This window comes from Panthera pardus, unplaced genomic scaffold (genome assembly GCF_024362965.1).
Source record: "Panthera pardus isolate Hobbes unplaced genomic scaffold, ASM2436296v1 HiC_scaffold_16, whole genome shotgun sequence".
In the NCBI taxonomy this organism is placed as follows: domain Eukaryota; kingdom Metazoa; phylum Chordata; class Mammalia; order Carnivora; family Felidae; genus Panthera; species Panthera pardus.
In genome coordinates this window covers 46,113,342-46,133,835 of record NW_026526721.1, presented here as the reverse complement: position 1 = coordinate 46,133,835, position 20,494 = coordinate 46,113,342, and the positions used below count along the sequence as shown (strand labels likewise).

Sequence of the window (20,494 nt, the reverse complement as noted above, 5' to 3'; positions counted from 1 at the left end):
CTACCACTATATATATAGTGGTATATACATACATACATAACCACTATATATATATATACATATATACATGTATGTATATATATATATATATATACATATATACATGTATGTATATATGTATATATATATATATATATATATATGCCTCATGAGTTTGTACAAGGCTATTCAAAATCTTTTTGTTTTGCAGGATCATATAGAACATAAAGCAGTGCAGGAAACCAGGCTCAAAAAAGGATGAGAAGCCTTACATTTTATGTTTGGTACCTTATTATAAACTTATTATTTGTCCTCACTAGCTTTAAAAAGCTTGAAATTGCTTGAATAGGGGATGTTTTTTTATTCCATGCTGACAAATAGGTCTTAAATCTCTTGGAGACTATTTGTAGCCACAGGAAGGTAATTTACATTCACACTAACCAGGCTGTGTGAAAATGAATAAATGAAACCCAATTCAAAATCAGGTCAGGAAAAAATTAAGGGATGGTTCTCATTCAGTATCAGTTACATCTTACTTTGCATACCCCTTCAGGAAGGAGGAAGATTTACTCTTCACCCAGCAACAACCCAGCCAATGAGAAACTGTCACAACTCAGCCAATGGGAAGCCACCACAACTCTGAACTCTCTTTCTCCTCCTATGAAATTTTCTTCCAAACAACCCTTCCCAACTCTCTCCTCTATAAAAGGAAGCTCCTTTTCTTTGTTCCTCTGTATTGTTGTTCTTGCCTATGGTGTGGTGTAGTTTGCATGTCTGGAGTTACAATTCTTCCACTATGCCTAGATAAACTCATTTTTGCTGATTAAATAACTAGCTATTTTATTTTTAAGTTTGAAAGTTATAAAGGCCTTTCTTTAGCATAGCATAATAAGGTAAGGGTATGGAAGTCTCTGGAAACCAGAAGGAGAGCAAGCTCTTTGCAAAGAGAGGCCAAGGATGGGGAGGGATGGAAACCTGCAAATTAGTACACACTTGGCTCAAGACCAGACTATCTGACTGTGCATATGTTCAAAGCGGCCTGTGTCTGCTTATCTTTCCCTAGCTTTATGAGTATTCTCAGAATCAGAGCAAAAATGAATGGGGTTCTTATAGAAAAATGCGCTGGAGAGGTTCTTTCCATTAATGAGGTTCAATTGCTATCCCCAGGCCCAGCCAAACCTTATCACAGGCATCTAGGAGAGGCAAACAACTCTTACTGCAGTGATAGTTCTTATCTTCCCTTTCCTCCTGCAACTCAGCCTCCCAACATGTTACACTATGGCTAAAATCCAATGGTATTCTTCCCCCGAAGTAGTCTATTCACTTCTCAATCCAAACCTTTACCTTTTATTGAATCTGCTAGTGAGTCAAGCATACCTACCCAGCTAATGTTGTGTCCTACTTTGAGAGTTGCCAGATGCAATTGTGGATGGATAAGATACACTGGTTTGAACAGCTTGTCTGACCCATAGCCATGAAGTTCCATCACTGCATCTAGCCACTAAAAACTTGTAGAGACCACCACAAGTGGCTTAAATTATTATCTACTACTGGAAATTAAAATCATTCCATGACAGTCTTTCTAACACTTTCATGTTCAGACAACACAAAACTGTGGTATGTTACAGGAACAATAAGAACAAAAATCTGTCAAATCTATGTTAGCTTCTTACATCTTTTTTGAAGTGTGTGTGTGTGTGTGTGTGTGTGTGTGTGTGTGTGTGTGTGTTGGTAGTAGCAGGGAGAAAGCAGGGCAAATGTTTGCCCCGCCTAGCTTACATGAGTTGTTGAAAGTACTAAAAGGTGAGAAATACTTGGCAGCACGCCACAATTGTAGGGTGATATGTATTTTTAAGTCTAATGTTATTCCTTGATCACCCAAACACACCAGGGCATTACTTTTACTCGTGTTTAGTAAAATGATCACTTTGCTTTTCCTATTTCTAAAAGAATCAACTGGTTAGTGCAGGATCAAGAACTGGAAAGACTGCAATGATGAACTCTCCTAAAGTCTTTTACTAGGATTTTCTTAGCATCCCTTTACTACCTTGCGGACTCGCTTTAAAAACTGTTGGCACCGAAGGAGTCTCTCAGGCTCCGCCCCAAGCCCCTCCTACAAATTCTAGAAGGTCTCCTGGACTGGAAACGGGGCACGAAGGGGCCTCCTATACACTCAGAGCCAGGATTTGCAACTCTGTTTGAAAATGTAACTTGTAAATTGTAAATGTAAATGGGGAAGGACTCGGGCCATATTTTCTGCTCCATTGGTCCTCAGCGTCCTCAGTGTACTTTGTCTACACCCTGTGGTTGATTGGATAGCAGACCAGAGGTTGTACGTGACCAGAAAGCCTCTTATCTCATTACTTACACAGCCCTCTCGCACGTTCGGCATCCAGGTCCCATGTCTTGGCACCCGCCCTTCTGGGGACTGGATTCTTTATCTCCCCGGCGCGCCCCTGCAGGCGGCGACAGGAGCCGGACTACAGCTCCCAGCATCCCCCGCCCCTCCGCCCGCCGCCCGAGTGCCGACCCGGTAGTAGCTCTTCCCCGCCAAGGTTTCCACTCCCAGAGCTGCTCCCCAGCTTGGGACATCCAGAAGCTCAGGGACCGATCTCCGGGACGTGGGCATTGCTAGAGGTGACAGCGCGGCAGTATGGCCTTGCACCTGGGCAGGCTGAGCGCGGGCTCCTGCTGGCAAGCTGCGCGGGGCGGCCGCGGAGCGCTGTGCGCCTGGCCGGGGCGCTGCTCCGCGGGACGCATCTGCCGGCCCCCGGGCTCCGCTGGCACCGAGCAGTGCCGCGGGCTGGGGCACGGCCGGACCGCGGGAGGAGCCTCCCGGTTGGGGACCGGGCTGACCACGGCGCTGGCGGGGCTGGCCGGGCTGGCGGGGCTGGTCGCCGCCGCCTTCGGGCACGTACAGAGGGCGGAGATGGTGCCCAAGAGCTCGGGGGCGCGGAGCTCTTCGTCGGGGAAGCCTGAGGAGGAGGACGAGCTGGCCCGTCGCTGCAGCTGCTTCATGGCCTTGCCTGTGACCGACCTGCGCGAGCTGCGTGGGAGACCGAGCGACATGAAGACCAAGATGGAGCTGCTGATCCTGGAGACCCAGGCCCAGGTGTGCCAGGCTCTGGCACAGGTAGACGGGGGCGCCCGCTTCTCCGTGGACCGGTGGGAGAGGAAGGAAGGTGAGGAGGCCAGCGCCTAGCGGGAGGTGGAGACGGGGGCGGGTGGGGGGGGTGGTTAGAGATCGAGATTTAGGTTGCTGGCAGCAGATGACTGAGAATAGGGGCTGGGAGTAGGAAAGGGGTACCTAGAGAGCGGCTGCTAGGTTAGAAGGGACACCTTCAGGAAGATTGAGACTGTAAGGGTCATCAGGCTTCTGTTTGCAGACCTCTAGATGCAGATCTGTTACTCTAATCCTGGACGTTTCAAAGTCTATGCGATTTTTTAATGGCGCTTTTCGTAATAGTTTTAGGGTTATTTTCAGCCAACAGGCTTGGGTGTCCATATTTGTAATTGAGCATCGATTTTCCTCACATTTCATCCGCTTCTCTGGGTGCATTTCCCCCTTCTCCTCCTTCTTTAGAGATGGAAAGATTAACTTGCCTCCTATTTGTTAAGTGTTGGCCAGACTCCTCCAACTGAGTCTGTCATTGTGTCCTTATGTCTTTTTCCCAAGTTGCACAAGAAATATTTGGCTTGTCAGTAGTTCTACCAAAAGCACCCCTCAGACTTCCTGCTAGGACAATCTTCCCTTCCAGTGGCAAAACCCAGTTCTTCAGATTAGTAGTTACCAGATAGGAGGGGGGTGAGGAGAATGGGCAAAATGGGTGAAGGTACAAACTTCCAGTTGTAAAATAAATAAGTCATAAGTATGTAATGTACAGCATGGTGACTACAGCCAAAAATATCGTATTGCATATATTGCTGAGAGAGTAGATCTTGAAAATTCTCAACATGAGAAAAAAAAAATTTGTAACTCTCTGTGGTGTTGGATGGTAACTAGACTTATTTTGCAATGTATACAAATATCGAATCATTGTGTTGTACACCCGAAACTAATATAATGTTATGTGTCGATTGTACTTCAGTAAAGAAAAATCCAGTTTTTATAGAATCATGTATTTATGACCTTGTTATTGCCTATGTAGGGAAAGCCCACATCTTGGTCATAAACTTGAAGAATTCCTGGCTTCTTAGCTAGGAATACTACAGCATCCTTCTCCTCAGCAGCTTTTGAGCTGTGATGCTGCCTCATCTCTATTGAGGTTAAATCTGATCTTTTGTAGTGTTATCTATCTTACAATGTTTTCAAGTGAAGACCATTGAACAAGGACCCAACTACAAGTACTAGAGTAACTGCGTGGCCTTCAGAAGTTACTTAATTTTTGATGTGCCTCTGTGTCCTCTTCTCTGAAATGAGATTAGATACTATATGAGGGGATTGTAGGGATGATGATATATGAAGTGCTTAAAATATTGTCTGATGCATAGAAAGCACTAAAACAAATTGGACCACTTGCCAGCTGTGTGATGTTGGATAAAGTGTTTTGTCTTTCTGGGCCTCATTTTCTCACTTGAAATGTACAGGGGTTGCACTGGATAGTCTTACGTCCCATCCAGCTCTAAAAATTCTTAGAAATAAAGACAAACAAGTACCTCTATGAACAGTTGCCTTTGTGGTAACTCTAGTGTCTTAAGAAAAAAAACCTATTAGTAGTAAATCTCATCTGCCTAAATATTAATGTGTATCTTATTCAGTTTAAAGTCCCAAATCCCTGAAGAGTTCAAATGTCTACTGTTTTTTAAGTGCCTATAAACAAAATTAAATGGTACACAGCACACAGAAAAAACAATTAATACAGAGCTCTTAAACTTGGTAATAGCAGAACATTCCTCAAACATACCCATACCTGTTTTTAACTGTGGACTTCTCTCATGTATCATAACCAATGGATGCCATTGTGGACAGTAGTATTTGAAGGGAAAATATTCCAGTGATTTATTTTATTTTTAAAGTTTATTTATTTATTTTGAGCCAGCAAACTTGTCCAGGGGAGGAGCAGATAGAAAGGGAGTGAGAGAGTCCCAAGCAGGTTCTGAGCTATTAGCACGGAGCCCTTTGGGTGGGGGCTCCATCTCACAAACCTTGAGATCATGACCTGAGCAGAAATCAAGTCGGATGCTTAACTGACTGAGCCACCCAGGCGCCCGTCCAGTGATTTATTTTAGATGTAGAAGAAATACTCAGTTTAGTGCTGTGGGAAAGATAAAATATTTGCCCACTAGGCAGTCGCAGTGTCATCAAGCTACGCTAGTTATCTAATTTTATCGTAGTTTAAAATGCTAAATATCCTGATGGTCTAGAAGATTTGGACAGTAGAGGAGGAAAGTCACTCCCAATCCCACCACCTTCATGCAAGGGTTGTTTTCGATTTTGCATACACCCTTACCTTCTCTCCTCATTTTGTATTTCTATAAACAGGAGGTGGTGGCATCAGCTGCGTACTTCAAGATGGGCATGTTTTTGAAAAGGCTGGGGTGAGCGTTTCTGTTGTTCATGGAAATCTTTCTGAGGAAGCAGCGAAACAAATGAGAAGCAGAGGGAAAATTCTGAAGACGAAAGATGGTAAATCAGGCAGTCTCGACAGCCTTTAAAAGTCCCTGCAAACCTTTATTCCCCATGAGTTCTATTTGTACAATAAATATTGCTTCTGTGGAAAAAAAAAAACAAAACATTAGGGTGCACATGCCAAAGAAGCGTGTTCACATTTACTTTTTAAAAATTGTATTTTAAGAGACAAAAAGGAGCTTTTGAAAATTGGTCCCAAAACCAAGTTGGAGTGATTTAAGCCCGATGATTAAGTGGAGCTCACCACGTGTTTTGCTTTCCAGGTAAATTGCCGTTTTCTGCTATGGGCGTGAGCTCTGTTATCCACCCCAAGAATCCTCATGCTCCTACTATCCATTTCAACTACAGATACTTTGAAGTAGAAGAAGCTGATGGTAAGCATCCCTGGAGCTTGCAAAATATTATTGTGCAAATATGAATTTTAAAACAAGCCAGGGGGCATAATTTAAGAATGTGAGAAAGAATATATAAATCTTAACGAGGTTTTCAGGAGGCGTATTAAGCCTTATTCCTTGGCAGGTGCAATGGATTGTGCACGAGAGGTGAAAAGTGGAAATAGCATTGGCTGGGCTCTGAACTTCCCCATATTTCCTCCAACGCAGAAGGAATGATTTAATGAATCTCAGCTTCAAAGTGCACACAGGGTTCTTTGCACAGGAAAGAAAATCCAAAGGAAAACCTCACGTATAAGGTTAAGTCGAAATGGAGAACTTGCTTATGTGAAAATATCTTCCAAGTGTATTGCTCTGCTAGTCACCAGCGTGTTATCAGTGGGTTTAAGATAGGGTGGAGTTGATCATGCCTCATTAAGGACGTGTAGTTCAGCCCATGTCTCCAAATTAGCCGGACCTACTGTTACCACCCTGTGGAGCGTCTGTGCAGTGCCGCTCTATGGCTGGTGGTCTCTCTGGAGGTGGTGGTATTTAAAGTCGATGTTTTTAACTTTCATTTTGAAGACATTTAGTTTGGTTCAACCTTTTAATGTTAGAAGTTGGTAACTGGTACTGACAGCCTATAGACCCAACTAAACACATGTAATAGTTATTCTCAAATGGTAAGTTGTGTCCCTCTGTGTTTTTGCCCTTTCTGGGCTTAAGGTGGGACGGGCAGTGGTTTTTAATACAGGGAACATCAGAATCTCCTGGGGAATTTTTATAAACTGCAGATACCTGGGCCAGAGATTTGCTTGTTGTTTGTTTTTTGTTTGCTTGTTTGTTTTTTAATTGTGACCCAGCAGAGGCATTTTATGCTCCTCGTGTGATTCTGATATGCAGCCAGAGTTGAGATCTACTTCCTGGTCCACCCATGTGGTGTTTCATCATTCTCTGCCTTGCATATCATTTTCCTGCCTGGATCTACTCTGTCCCTTTTTGATTTCATACTTCTTTTACCTTTTCTTTCCTGCCTAGGCTTTACTGGCCATTCAGAGCTAAATTTAGTTGAATTATATATATAAATGTTATATAAATTTATATAATATATATATATATATATATATATATATATATATATATATATATATATTAATGTTTATTTACATTTGAGAGAGAGAGACAGAGCATGAGCAGGAGAGGGACAGAGGGAGGGAGATGCAGGCTCCGGCTCTGAGCTGTCAGCACAGAGTCCGATGCAGGGCTTGAACCCATGAACCATGAGATCATGACCTGAGCCAAAGTTGGATGCTTAACCTACTGAGCCACCCAGATGCCCCTAAGTATTTTTTGATTGTCACCCACTTCATGTTAAACTAAGCTGATAAATTAAGTTTGCTAATACAGTGAGTAGTGTGCTTCATCTCAAAGTCCGAAGTCTGCATGAAAATCACACGTCTCGATTTTGTAGGTAACAAGCTGTGGTGGTTTGGTGGTGGATGTGACCTCACTCCAACATACTTGAACCAAGAAGATGCTGTCCATTTCCACAGAACTCTAAAGGAGGCTTGTGACCAGCATGGTCCTGATCTCTACCCTAAATTTAAAAAATGGTAGGTAAAGATGTCATAACACCTAAAATATATTCTGTTGCTTCCTCCTGTAGATCCTGAAGGCAATATTATGTCACTGAATATGTTTTTCAGCTTATGAAGATTGATCTGGGTTTTTTTTGGCACCAGAAGTAGAATGCTAGTTTGAAGTGGTTTTATTATGTTGTTTATTTAGGAATATTTGAATAATTGGGTAGCAGTGTATTTTTTGATCCCAAATGATTTAGAATATAAATTTTAAGGTGATCTATGCCTGAGAATCAGAGGCTTTTTAATCCTGGGGTAGGCTTTTAACTTCTCATCCCAGATGAGAATGTTCGTTGCCATGGGAATATTCAGACATGGGAAGAGTCAGAGAACTGTTAGGGAAAGATACAGATATACCAGAGATTTGGACAAGAAGAAGACTGGGATTGGAAACTTTGGTTAAGGAAACTCTAATGGTAAAGAAAAGGGAAACAAATGAGTTGTGAGGAGATCCAGGATATTTGGCAGAAGTGAAATGGAGTATAAGCATAAATTGTTTGGAATAAGAATAAAGTACTCAACTCTGCCTAGAGCTAATTGACATTCTTGAAAAAGGAAGAACAGGAAAGGTTTTGGTGTTTTTGTTGTTGTTGTTTTGCATTGTTTTTAGAGCTAATAATTGTGGGATGTTGATATTATTTATGTAAGGGTATGGAGTTCAGCTTTAAAATTCTCAGAAAAGATATATTCTCCTTTTGATTGATATTACCAATGAAAATTGCACAGCTATGGAAGCATGAATGTAAGATGGAGGGATTTTTCCCTCTGTCTCTCTCTCTCTCTCTCTCTCTCTCTCTCTCTCTCTCTCTCACACACACACACACACACACACACACACACACACACACACACAAATCAGCCTCCTTCCAGGAAGAGGACTGGTTTGGGTGACATTCTCTTTTTTTGGTTTCCTCTTATTGCCATTATTGAGATGACTTTATCTGAGTGATATTAGTTACTAAGTCATCTAGGATGCAGGCTAGTTAAAAAAGAAGTTTTTAGTATAAGTATTTAGCAAACTTCTTAATTTTCTGGTGATTTTGAAATAGTGTGATTTGGTTAAAGCTGACTTCACAGCCTTGCCCAGGATGGTCTTCAACTATGTTAATAAAATGTGCCTGTAAAGGACAGCCAACAAGTCACAAGTCAAGGTGAATTATACCATTGCATCAGTTCTAGGGATTTGCATCTGCTACTGGTTTTGTTTTTTGTTGTTTTGTTTCGTTGGTTTAAGCTATTAAGGGTATTTTTAATGGAACCTTTTAAATAGCTTTTAGTTTTTGTTTGTACAGGTTTTTCTGTTTATAGAGATCATCTAAAAAGTTGTTTCCACAATGTAAACTATTTTCTACAAATTGAGCATTTAGGAAATGACTTTTTAGGAAAGCTGTTCTAGTGGGCACAGAGGGGAAAGCCTCAGGAGCAGATGGATAGTTTCATGTGCTGGCTCACAGGGGTAAGCTTTCATACGTCCCTAGACGTTCTCTGAACGTCTCCTTCCACCAGCCCTTCCCTCAGTCATGCCCGCTATGGAGACTCTGCATTGTATTGATGAAAGGAACCTTAGACATTATTTGCTGTGCCTTCCTTTGGCGAATAAAGGACCTGACTTGAGAGCCGAAGGGTTGGCACCCAGTCAGACCTGGTTGGCGGTGTTGGTGGAGGATTCCTGTCCTGCCTCTTGCAAAAGCCCCAGTGCTGCTGAAGGCAGCAGCATCACTTGTTTTAAGAAATACACTGTTGGGGCGCCTGGGAGTGCTCAGTTAGTTAAGCATCCAACTCTTGATTCCAGCTCAGGTCGTGATCCCAGGGTCATGGGATCGAGCCCTGCATCCAGCTCCATGCTGAGCGTGGAGCCTGCTTAAGATTCTCTCTCTCCCTCTCTCTCTCTGCCCCTCCCCCACTCGTGCTCGAGAGCACATGCACTCTCTTTCTCTCTCTCAAAATAAGTAAATAAAAAACACACTCTTAATACTGGACTCTGTTTCTTTTTCACTAAAGTTCTTAGAGTTCCACATCCTTTAGATATGTGTTCTATTCCTTGCTTTGCAGATGAAAGCATAAGCATTTTCTACATGGGTGCTACTTACAGGAAATGTGTCTAAAGCCCTAGTTTCATTTTCATAGTTGGGCAGAAAAGTAAGGACATTGCTTTGGCATTAGTCAAGGATAAGCTGAAATGCTCACATTGACGTTCATGCCTTTTGTTCCCCCTTTGATCCCTGACATGGCCTTGCTGTGTCTTCCAGGTGTGATGATTACTTTTTTATAGTCCATCGTGGGGAGCGGAGGGGCATCGGGGGCATCTTTTTTGATGACCTTGACTCTCCATCCAAGGAAGAAGTGTTTCGCTTCGTGCAGAGCTGCGCCCAGGCTGTGGTTCCTTCATACATTCCTCTTGTGAAAAAGCACTGTGATGACTCATTCACCCCCCAGGAGAAGCTGTGGCAGCAGCTGCGGAGAGGACGGTGAGTGAACGAGTGAGAGACAGGAGAATAGACCATCTCATTGCAAGACTTGGGGCGGGGGAGGGTGGAGCAGCTGTGGTGGATGAATGAATGGAGGGTGATGTGTTGCCTTGGGCAGGTACTTTGTTAGAGTTGTATTAGTACTAACTGGAACTTCTTTTGGTAACTAGGTGAATATCAAATGAATATTAAGAGTTGTCTGAAATAGTGTTGTAAAAACAGCAGAGGTTACCTCATTTGTCTGTATGTGAGAGATTCGTAGGAGCCATGTATTAGTACTTGCTGAATTTAATTCAGCTGATTTCTTTTAGTCTTCTAGCAGTTCCTTGCAGCCTTACGCCAAGATACGGGCATCACTTAATGTTTTTGCTGCTTTGTAGATTTGGAAGCCCACACTTTTCCATCCATTTTAAGGTTTCATGGAAGTTGTTATAATGGAAATAACCATTTCAGAAATTATTTACACTTAATGGTAATACTTATTAATGATGGAGTCTTTACTGTGTGCCAGCCAGTGTTAGACAGATTGTATCTAGTTTTCTTTACAAACCTGTGAGACTGGTGTAATTATCATTATTTTACAGGTGATAAAACTTCCTCCCCGAAAAGTAAGTCTCTTGCCCAGGATTACAATTAGTAAATAAAAGATCCCAGATGTAGAAGCAGGTCACCGTGACCTCAAAACTGGTAGTCTTTCCCATACACAAAGGAAGTTAAGTAGTTGAAGCAGGTTTGGATTTCTTACTAGATACTCAACCTCAGCCACCCTGTTCTGTGCATTGAGCTTAGAGCCCAGTTGGGTGACCACATTGAGGTCGTCTTCACCCGAGGTATATTTGCAGATCAGCTCCAATGATCCACCCTGCCAGCTCACATCAATTTCTCACTGCTGTCTTAATTTCATTTGTAGTACCGGTCCATGGCTGTAACATGGATTTTCTCCTTCATGTCAATTCTGTCTCAGGCAAATAAAACTTTCAGTATTTGAGGAGGTAAAGTTAGTCCCTGAAGAGGTCAACTTAAATAATGTTTCAAGTTTAAAGAGAAATATCTGTGTTTATTCTTTCTTATGGTCGCCTGTGTTATCTGGTCCTTTAATTTAGAAATTTGGGAAAATGGAAGTTGATTAAGTTTTCTTGTTAGAAGTTTCTTAGTGCATCTGTTTTGGGACTCTTTCTTTGGTCCCATGATTTCTCAAATAATACTTTTACTATTCCTTCCTTTTTTCATTTCCTTGATATTTATTATGCAACCCTTATGGCTAGGCACTGTCCCGGCTACAGTGGTGAGTATAACATGCATCTGTGAAAAGAAGCTCATGGTTTAGTGGGGAAGGTATACCTAAGAGGATGATTTAAAACTCCATGCGGTTTTATTTCTTAAATTCCACGTTTGAGTGAAATCATATGGTATTTGTCCTTCTCTGACCGACTTAACTCATGGAGTATGATACCCACCAGCTCCATCCATGTGGTTGCATGTGGCAAGACACGTTCTTTTTTTATGGCTGAATAACATGTACAATTTAAGAAACAAAACAAACGAACAAAGTCAAAAAGAAACAAACAAGAAAAACACATACGGAGAACGAACTAGGGGTTACTGTAAGGGAGGTGATGGGGGCATGGCTGAAATAGGGGAAGGGGATTAAGAGCACATTTGTGGTGGTGAGCACTGAGTAATGTATAGAATCGTTAAATCACTATATTGTATACCTGAAACCAACATAGCACTGTTGATTATACATTAAATAGCCAATGAAAATTTGCAAAAAACCCTCTGGAAAGTACAATATTCTAGTTTTGCCCAGGATTTGATGTGCAAAGCTGGCAGATTTTGTGAATACTAATGAGGTGAAGCCTTAAAACTTCTTAGACATAGGAACAATGTTTTGCGTTCTTTTGTTTTCTGCTTTTTCATTATGTAATGACAAGACATTTTGAAAATTCCATTTGTGTGAATCCTTGCACATCAGGTATTTTTTGAGTTACGTATAAGTGTGGGGTGTTAGATGAATTTTCTGTGATGCGACATGGGAGCGTTTCTCACTGAGAACCTCCTACCCCCTGTATCTCTGGGCCTTAAGATGGCAGTAAACTCTGAGCCTTCAGATAACCACAGGTCCTGACTACGGTTGTCAGCATTGTCTTCCCCTTTTTACACACTGCACTCACAGCCCTATCTGCATCCTTCACAAGTTATACCTCGCTCCTTTCCTTCCCCTCCAAGTAGGAGTTTCCCTTGCTGTGGTCAGGCTGCTTCCTTTTCGACTTGAGTCCCTTACTTGGGAATTTCCTTTAGTCTCTTACCTACTTCTACTATTCTCTCCCCAGACCTTGAACTTCACTCTTGCAGTCTTCTTTTTCACAGGAGAGCAGAAACTAAAGATCTTTTTTTTTTATTAGAATTTTTTTAAAAAAAGTTTATGTATGTATGTATTAATCTCTACACCCAACATGGGACTCAAACTCTCAACCCCAAGGTCAACAGTCACATGCTCTTCCGACTGAGCCAGCTAGGTGCCCAGGAAACAAAAGATCTTTAACTTACTGTTGTTTTGCTGTATTTTAGGGAAGGGAAACAATATAAAATTTAGGCATCTGTTAAATTGAAGGGAATGGCTAAAGTTCATTCATGGTTTATAGGCACTTCAGAGAGGATAAATGTATGGGAAGGATCAGAAAGATCAGAACTGGGGCGCCTGGGTGGCTCAGTCGGTTAAGCGGCCGACTTCGGCTCAGGTCATGATCTCACGGTCCGTGAGTTCGAGCCCCGCATCGGGCTCTGTGCTGACAGCTCAGAGCCTGGAGCCCGTTTCAGATTCTGTGTCTCCCTCTCTCTGACCCTCCCCTGTTCATGCTCTGTCTCCCTCTGTCTCAAAAATAAACGTTAAAAAAAAAATTAAAAAAAAAAGAAAGATCAGAACTAAGTGAAACCTTATAGGAGTCAGCCTAATGTCAGGAAAGGGGCATCCTTCACTCAAAAAAGGAAAGCAGTTCAAGGATCCTTACAACAAATTCATATAGGGAGTTCCATACAGGAGTCTTTGAAAGAGACATTAGTACAAACTAGAGAATCCCAGCCATCCCTTAAATACCATGTTTTAGAAAGTCAGCATTGGGGTGAAAAAGGTGGCTGAGAGACAAATTCTTTTCCGTGCTCTTAGCGAGGAAGAAATTAAGAAGTTTCACTTACATTATCTTTTGAAACAGGCTTATAAGAAGGTGTTAAATAGTTATTAATGCATAAAATTCAATCCATGATAAATGAATGCTGAGGACTAAAAAGGGATTCATGGATATATTTAAATTTTTTCAAGGCCTTTGGCAAGTTTGCACACAGAAGGGTGTTTTCTAAAAATTGATGTACTGTGGAATTCTAGAGAATATCTTCCTCCAGGTGTGATTAAAGACTAACCAGTGGGTGAACAAATGAGCAGGCTTCAGGCTCTGAGCTGTCAGCACAGAGCCCAACACGGGGCTTGAACTCATGTGCCATGAGATCATGACCTGAGCCGAAGTCAGACGCTTAACCGACTGAGCCACCCAGGTGCCCCCTGAGGGAAGTTTAGACCAAGAAAGTAGTTTCTGAATGAGTTGAGAAATGATCTGAAAGGGTGTCTATTCATTGAATTTTCAGCTTTATGGATTGTTCTAAATTCTTAGGAGTAGTAAAAATTATCTTTGGAGTTTAAATGACCTTTTACAAGAGATCCCATGATGTTAAAGCCAATCACAGATTTTTTCAGCTAGACAGAGTTTAGATCTGACACCATGTGGCAGTTAGTGGAAAACAAATTTACCAAACCAAATTTCAGTTGATGCTAAGGATGGTCTTCTTAGAAACATAAAATTTAGCCCTGCAACCCAACCAATGCTTTTTATTTTGATTGCCATTAATCTGCAGGAAGACTGGATTATATGACTGCGTTTCAGTGCTATCAACTACTTTAAGAAAAGGGAATATCTAGGATATATTAGTAATTATTAATAGACTGCTGTTAGCTGTGCCTGGCCTTTCAATTACGAACGTTTTGCACTATCTTAGTAAATGGAAGTTAGGTAGTGAAATGAGGTCTTCTGAAACATCTCAGTTCATGGGGGAATACCAGAAAGAGCTGTTCTGTCCTAATACAGGATGTCGTTTCTTTTTCTTGTTTTTTTGCCTTGAAGTTCTCATTTTTGTGTCCATTCTGTTTCCTTATTGGAAAACATAATCTTCTTGTTTTGTAACTGTGCCATGTTGGGGCCGAATCTATATCCTGTTGTTTGTTGGGTAGGATACCCTTTTATTTATGCCTGTCCAGATGGGCAAGACCGAACTGACTGTAGATTGGTGTTCCCTGTGCCAGTTCAGCTGATTGGGAGGGAGAGGGGCAATGGGCAGGAAGAGGCCCCTCCCCGCCCCAAGCCCTTGAGGTACTTGTTATGGGCCAAGAAAGATTTTACTCAACTGGCCCTTAATGTTATTTGTTGTCTTTACGTCAGGTATGTAGAATTTAACCTTGTGTATGATCGAGGTACAAAGTTTGGCCTCTTCACTCCAGGATCCAGGATTGAAAGCATCTTGATGTCTTTACCTCTAACTGCTCGGTAAGAATAACTCATTATAGTAATTATTCCTCCACTCCCAATCTGCTAACCTGTACAAAATGTGAAAATATGAACACTCCAGTGTCTTACCTAACGACTTCAATGGTTTTGATATTGCTGATTTTATAATAAAATCACAGTCAAATAATTAAGGAAAATTAATTTTATTAAATTTTTTTTTCATGTTTGTTTATGTATTTTGAGAGAGAGAGAGCGAGTGAACTGGGGAGTAGCAGAAAGAGAAAGGGAAGAGAGAATCCCAAGCAGGCTCTGTGCTGCTAGTGCAGAGCCCGACATGGGGCTCAATCTCACGAACCATAAGTTCATGTTTTGAGCCGAGATCAAGAGTTGGACACTTAACTGACTGAGCCATGCAGGCACCCCGGAAAATTATTTTTTTTTTTAACGAATGAATGGCAGGATGAATGATATGGCTCTGTGGGGGAGGGGTGAGAAAGTATAGAGGGAATAAGAAGATAGGGTGGATGATGGTGTGTAGGGGCCCAGAATGACCTTGCCCACTCAGTGATTTTCTAGGAAGAGCTGTGGGCGAAGCAAATTTGTTAGCGTATGTCAGGTTTTTCAACTTAATTTTGTTAGTAATTTTTACACCTGTGAGGAAGTCTTACTCTCCACTATGAAATATCAAACATGTGTGAAAGTATGAGGGATTGTTGCACATGCTCCACGTTCTGTCTGTGCTTTACATGATGCTGTGGTGAGCTTCCAGAAAGGTTACTTGAAAATGGGGGGGGAGGGGGATTTTAAAGACAGATATATAAGAAAGAAAGAAAGAAAGAAAGAAAGAAAGAAAGAAAGAAAGAAAGAAAGAAAGAAAGAAAGAAGAAAGAAAAAGAGAAAGAAAGAAAAGAAAGAAAGAAAGAAAGAAAGAAAGAAAGAAAGAAAGAAAGAAAGAAAGAAATTTCTGTTGGTGCTATTAGGTTAATAAAGATCTACAATTGACTTTTTGTGTATAAGAAAGTGAGAATGATGTGTGTCCAGACTAAATAGAAAAGATTAAAAAAAAATTACCATTGCTTGTTTTATAAGCACTAGAATCTTCATTTCTCCTTGAGGGTAGATGTCCAAATAAGAATGGACTGCCGACTTTGGCTCAGGTCGTGATCTCTTGGTCTGTGAGTTTGAGCCCCGCGTCGGGCTCTGTGCTGACAGCTCAGAGCCTGGAGCCTGCTTTAGACTCTGTGCCTCCCTCTCTCTCTGACCCTCCCCCATTCATGCTCTCTCTCTCTGTCTCAAAAATAAATAAACATTAAAAAAAAAAAAAAGAATGGACTGCTGGATGGCACTAAAGGTCTGCCTTGCCTCATTCTGCCATCCAGATCTAGCCTGGTGAGATTAGTAGCCCATATAGTTGTCACTGTCTTCAAAATGGCATTGTCTCTGTCCTTGTAAAACTGTTGTTCTTGGGATCTCATGTCTGTAGCAAAAGCTCATATATGTCACTGTTAGGTATTCCTGACACCCTAGAGGTGAGATGTGAATAAGATGTAGAGATAAGTTCTTTTTTTTTTTTTTAACTTATTTTTGAGAGAGCCTATGCATGCATGTGCATGAGTAGGGGCGGGGCAGAGAGAATCTCAAACAGGCTCTACACTGTCAGTGTGGAGCCTGACGTGGGGCTTGAACTCATGAACGGTGAGATCATGACCTGAGCCAAAATCAAGAGTCAGGAGCTGAACCAACTGAACTGCCCAGGTGCCCCAAAACTAGAGATAAGTTAAGGGCTTCAGGTAGTCCTCCTGATTACTGCTGGCCCCTGATTATAAGGTACATTGTAAGCTGCAGATATGGGTGGATTATAAATCAATCCCTTGCTCATTTGCATAGTTCACATGACAGGTCACTTTTAGCTTCTTCTAGTCTATACCAAGTGCGTGCAAACTTGAGGCTGCAAGATGAATCCAAGTCCGCCTGTGATGTGTTTTTGTACAGCCCTTGAGCTAAGAATGAATTTTACATTTTTAAAGGATTATTAAAAACAAAAAAGAATGTTGTATTCTTTTTTTATTGTATGTGGCCCCACAAAGCCTAAATTAAAGTATTTATATGGGACACCTGGGTGGCTCAGTCAGTTAAGCATCCAACTTCAGCTCAGGTGATGATCTTGCAATTTGTGAGTTCAAGCCCCACATCGGGCTCTGTGCTGACAGCTCAGAGAATGGAGCCTGCTTCGGATCCAGTGTCTCCCTCTCCCTCTGCCCTCCCCTGCTCGCACTCTGTCTCTCTCTCTCTCTCAAAAATAAATAAACATTAAAAGAAAGTTTTTTAATAAAAAAAGTAAAAATAGAGTATTTATTAATGTGACCCTTTGTAGGAAAGGTTTGCTAACCCCTGGTCTAAACGAGGTTTTGCCAGACTTCATACTACAGCTTAACCATTTTGACTATATTTGTATATTATCTGAGGTATTCACTTACATTTTATACTCTTATTTTTTCTGAGAGAGAATTTGTTTAAAAAGGCAAACCGATAATATTGCTGTAAATAGAAAGTAACACATTAAAATAAATGCATAAATGCCAAGCTAAAAAAAGTTTGCCTGTGGATCCTCTGTGGTTCTACATTTTGTGAAACCTGGTTTCTAGTAAAAGTGTATTTTAGCTCTGAGATATTAATATTAGCCAAAGGATGCTCAGGAATTATTAAAATACTTTATTTCTTTAGCAGCAAATATTTTTTAAAAGCCTAGTGGGTAAAAGGCATATTAAGTACATTGGAGACAAGGAGATACAAGAAATTTTTTACTCTTAGAATTTTAATTTTCATTTATTTTAAGTAAAGAGGTATGTGTGTTGTTTATTATTATTTTTATTATTATTGCATGTTTTGCTTTTGTTTTGGACCTGTATAGATGGGAGTACATGCATTCACCCCCAGAGAACTCCAAAGAAGCGGAAATTCTGGAAGTTCTGCGCCATCCGAGAGACTGGGTGCATTAATGCAGGTGGAGTGGCCTGCCCGGGGCTTGGGGGACACAGAATGAGTGCCCCATTCCACCAGCCCACAGCGTTGCCACTGTGTGGCAGTGAATAACCTGTGTGTTAAGCTCCAGTCTTCTCCACTCTGCAGTCTGCTTCCTTGGCAGACGCGGAGTGTGTTTTAAGTACTACAAGTTTCCATAGGATGCTGCCAGTGACAGGTGGTGATATGGCAGCTTGTCAGAGTCAATTGGTTGATAAAAACCTCATTTATACTTTCCGAATCATTTTATATGACTAGTTTACAAAATACAAAATTGAGTTTCCAAGTGTTGAGTTAAGGGAATCTAAATATAACTTGCGTCAGGAAACTTTTCATGCTCTTTTTGTTTTATCTATTTTTTAAAGTTTTAGCTTCTGCCACCGAAAATCTGTGGTGGGATAAATTTTATTTTCATTAATTCAGTGAGGTTGCAACTTCATAACAATTTCAGAAAGCAATTTGAAATGAAGGTAAAACATTTACTTTGTCATGACAGAAGTTTCGTTGATCGTAACCTTTATATATTTTTCTCTAGAGATAATAATATTGTAAAATGTTCATTTTTATAATGACATTTAGGAACACTTGAAATTTCCTAAATATCCGCATGTGTTACAATTCAATAATTCCCTGTAGTTGTTAACTCTAAAGTGACATCACTGTTATTTAAATAAGGGACATCTGAGATGTAATTCTGATTTTTGTAGAGCTATAATTTGTTAATGTTGGATTCTCTGCACTTTTGAATGTGAAAGCTTATAACCCTGGAGTCTGATATTTAAAATTTTCTATTCCAGACATTTCTATATGCAAATTTAGATTAAGAACAATCCTGGGCATGTTTGAGTTAGGAAATGTTTCTCATTTGGGAAATGAGAAATACTTTCCTTCCTTAATTAAAGTCAACATAACTAGTGTGAAAAGCATGTAGGCATTTTATAAATATATTTCTTTGTAAGATGGACTAGTTAAAGTTGCCCTCTTTTTAAATTAGAGATTGTGTAGTAAATCACAATAGAATAGTGTGTCTTCTTTGTTCATATAATAATGTGAGTGTATTTTATTTTACTCATAATATGTTGAAGTTTGTAAGGAATAGTATCTTCATATTATTAAGCATTATCTTGGAATATGTTAAATGTATGTGATTGTGTATGTGACTCTTTAGGGCTGGGAAATGTATGGACTCTTCAACTATCTTACAACAGATCTGCTGATAAATTTTATGAAATATGACTAAGAGATGTTTCTATTTTTCATTTTTTTAGGGGTAATTGCTATAGGGAAGATAAATATTTTTTAGCACTAAAGCCATCATTCCTCAGCCCTAGGTATTTTACCCAAGAAAAATAGAAGTTTTGCATTCAGATTTCCATAGCAGCTTTTTTCGCAATAGCCCAAACTTAGAAACAACACCGATACCCATCAGCAGATGACTGGATAAACAAAGGATGATTTACCAGTATGTGAAAATACTACTCATCAGTGAAAACGAACAACCACTCTGGTGAATAGCAGAACAGCATTGTGCCAAGGGAAAGAAGCCAGACACAGAAGAAGACTCACTGTATGACTACAGTATGTGAAAACCGAGAAAAGCCAAAATTTGAACAAGGGAAAGCACATCAGTAGTTGCTGGGGCTAGAGCTGGGGAATTGATTGTGGAAGGGAACCAAGGAGTATTTTGAGGGGATGGAAATGGTCTATCTATTGATGGTGGCAGTGGTTACCAGACTGTTTACATTTATCAAAACTTATTGACTGGGGCACTGAAAAACATGGACTTTTATTGTGTATATGATTTATACTTCAATAAAGCTGATTCAATGAAAAAAATATACAGGCATATAGGAACAAATGTTCAAATAAACCTCAGTTTACCTTGTAGGATAAAAATTGCCTTATAAAGATCTGCTAGTCTGTTTAGTTGTGTTTAGGGCTGTTGGGGTCTGGGCATTCGACTAAGATGAAATTTCAAAATTTCAGGGCATCAGTTCTTCATACTCTTCAATAAGCGTGTATTCCTCTTACAGATGAGAATATGGGAGAAAAGACAGAATTGCATAACTATTGGAAAATAGATCATTCTGCTGTTCCTCAAAATGAATTTCTGTTTTAAATCCATATTGATGTCTATTCTGAGTCTCCTAGAGGCCCAGGGTGTACCTCCAAATGGCCAGAACACCTAACTGCTGGTGTCTTAAACATGCATATTAGTGGTCATAAGGGGTGGAAATTTGAGGAATGGTGTGTAAATGCTTTGGAGCAAATTTCTAACCACTATTTTATATCCATCACTAAACTCTGCTTACCCACATATTCAACTGAATGTTCAATGAGAGAAAAACTTCTGCATGCTAAAGAGCATCATATTAGGTCAAACACTGTTCCCTTACAATCTATCCTTCCATGTGTCTATTGCTGTTACAGTTCATCCAGACAGGAATCATCTGACACCTGTATGCCTAGGCTGGGACAACTTCAAAGACTAGGTTCAGCTCGGTCTGTAACATACAGGTGGTTGAGAACAGGTATTCCACCAAACAAGGCAGAGGCAGCGTGGTTTCTTCTTTCTCATCTAGCCCCAGAGGTTATGTAGTATCACGTCCTCTAAAGTGCACTGGTTACAGTGTATCATTAAGGCCGGCTTCAGATTCAAGGGGGAAGGGCATTAGATCCCAAAACCACAAAGTAGATTTGACTTTCCCTCTTTTTATTGCCCTAATTAAATCCTGTTGAGTATCCCTTTGAAATATTTCTTGGTTTCCTAATCTGTCTGCTGTCAGCACTCCACTGTTCTCTTTCACTTGAACTTTTTCCAACACCCTACCTG

General features: G+C 40.7%; 1 protein-coding gene across 1 annotated transcript; it reads left to right on the top strand.

The window, feature by feature from the left end:
* The first annotated feature begins 1,736 nt into the window (after positions 1-1,736).
* Positions 1,737-18,897, top strand: CPOX (coproporphyrinogen oxidase). The gene is made up of 7 exons (XM_019448136.2): positions 1,737-3,161; positions 5,462-5,605; positions 5,872-5,982; positions 7,451-7,592; positions 9,869-10,087; positions 14,575-14,679; positions 17,552-18,897. Exons 1-7 carry the CDS (start codon positions 2,633-2,635, stop codon positions 17,637-17,639), a joined length of 1,338 nt encoding a protein of 445 aa, XP_019303681.1. The 5' UTR covers positions 1,737-2,632; the 3' UTR covers positions 17,640-18,897.
* Positions 18,898-20,494: the final 1,597 nt, after the last annotated feature.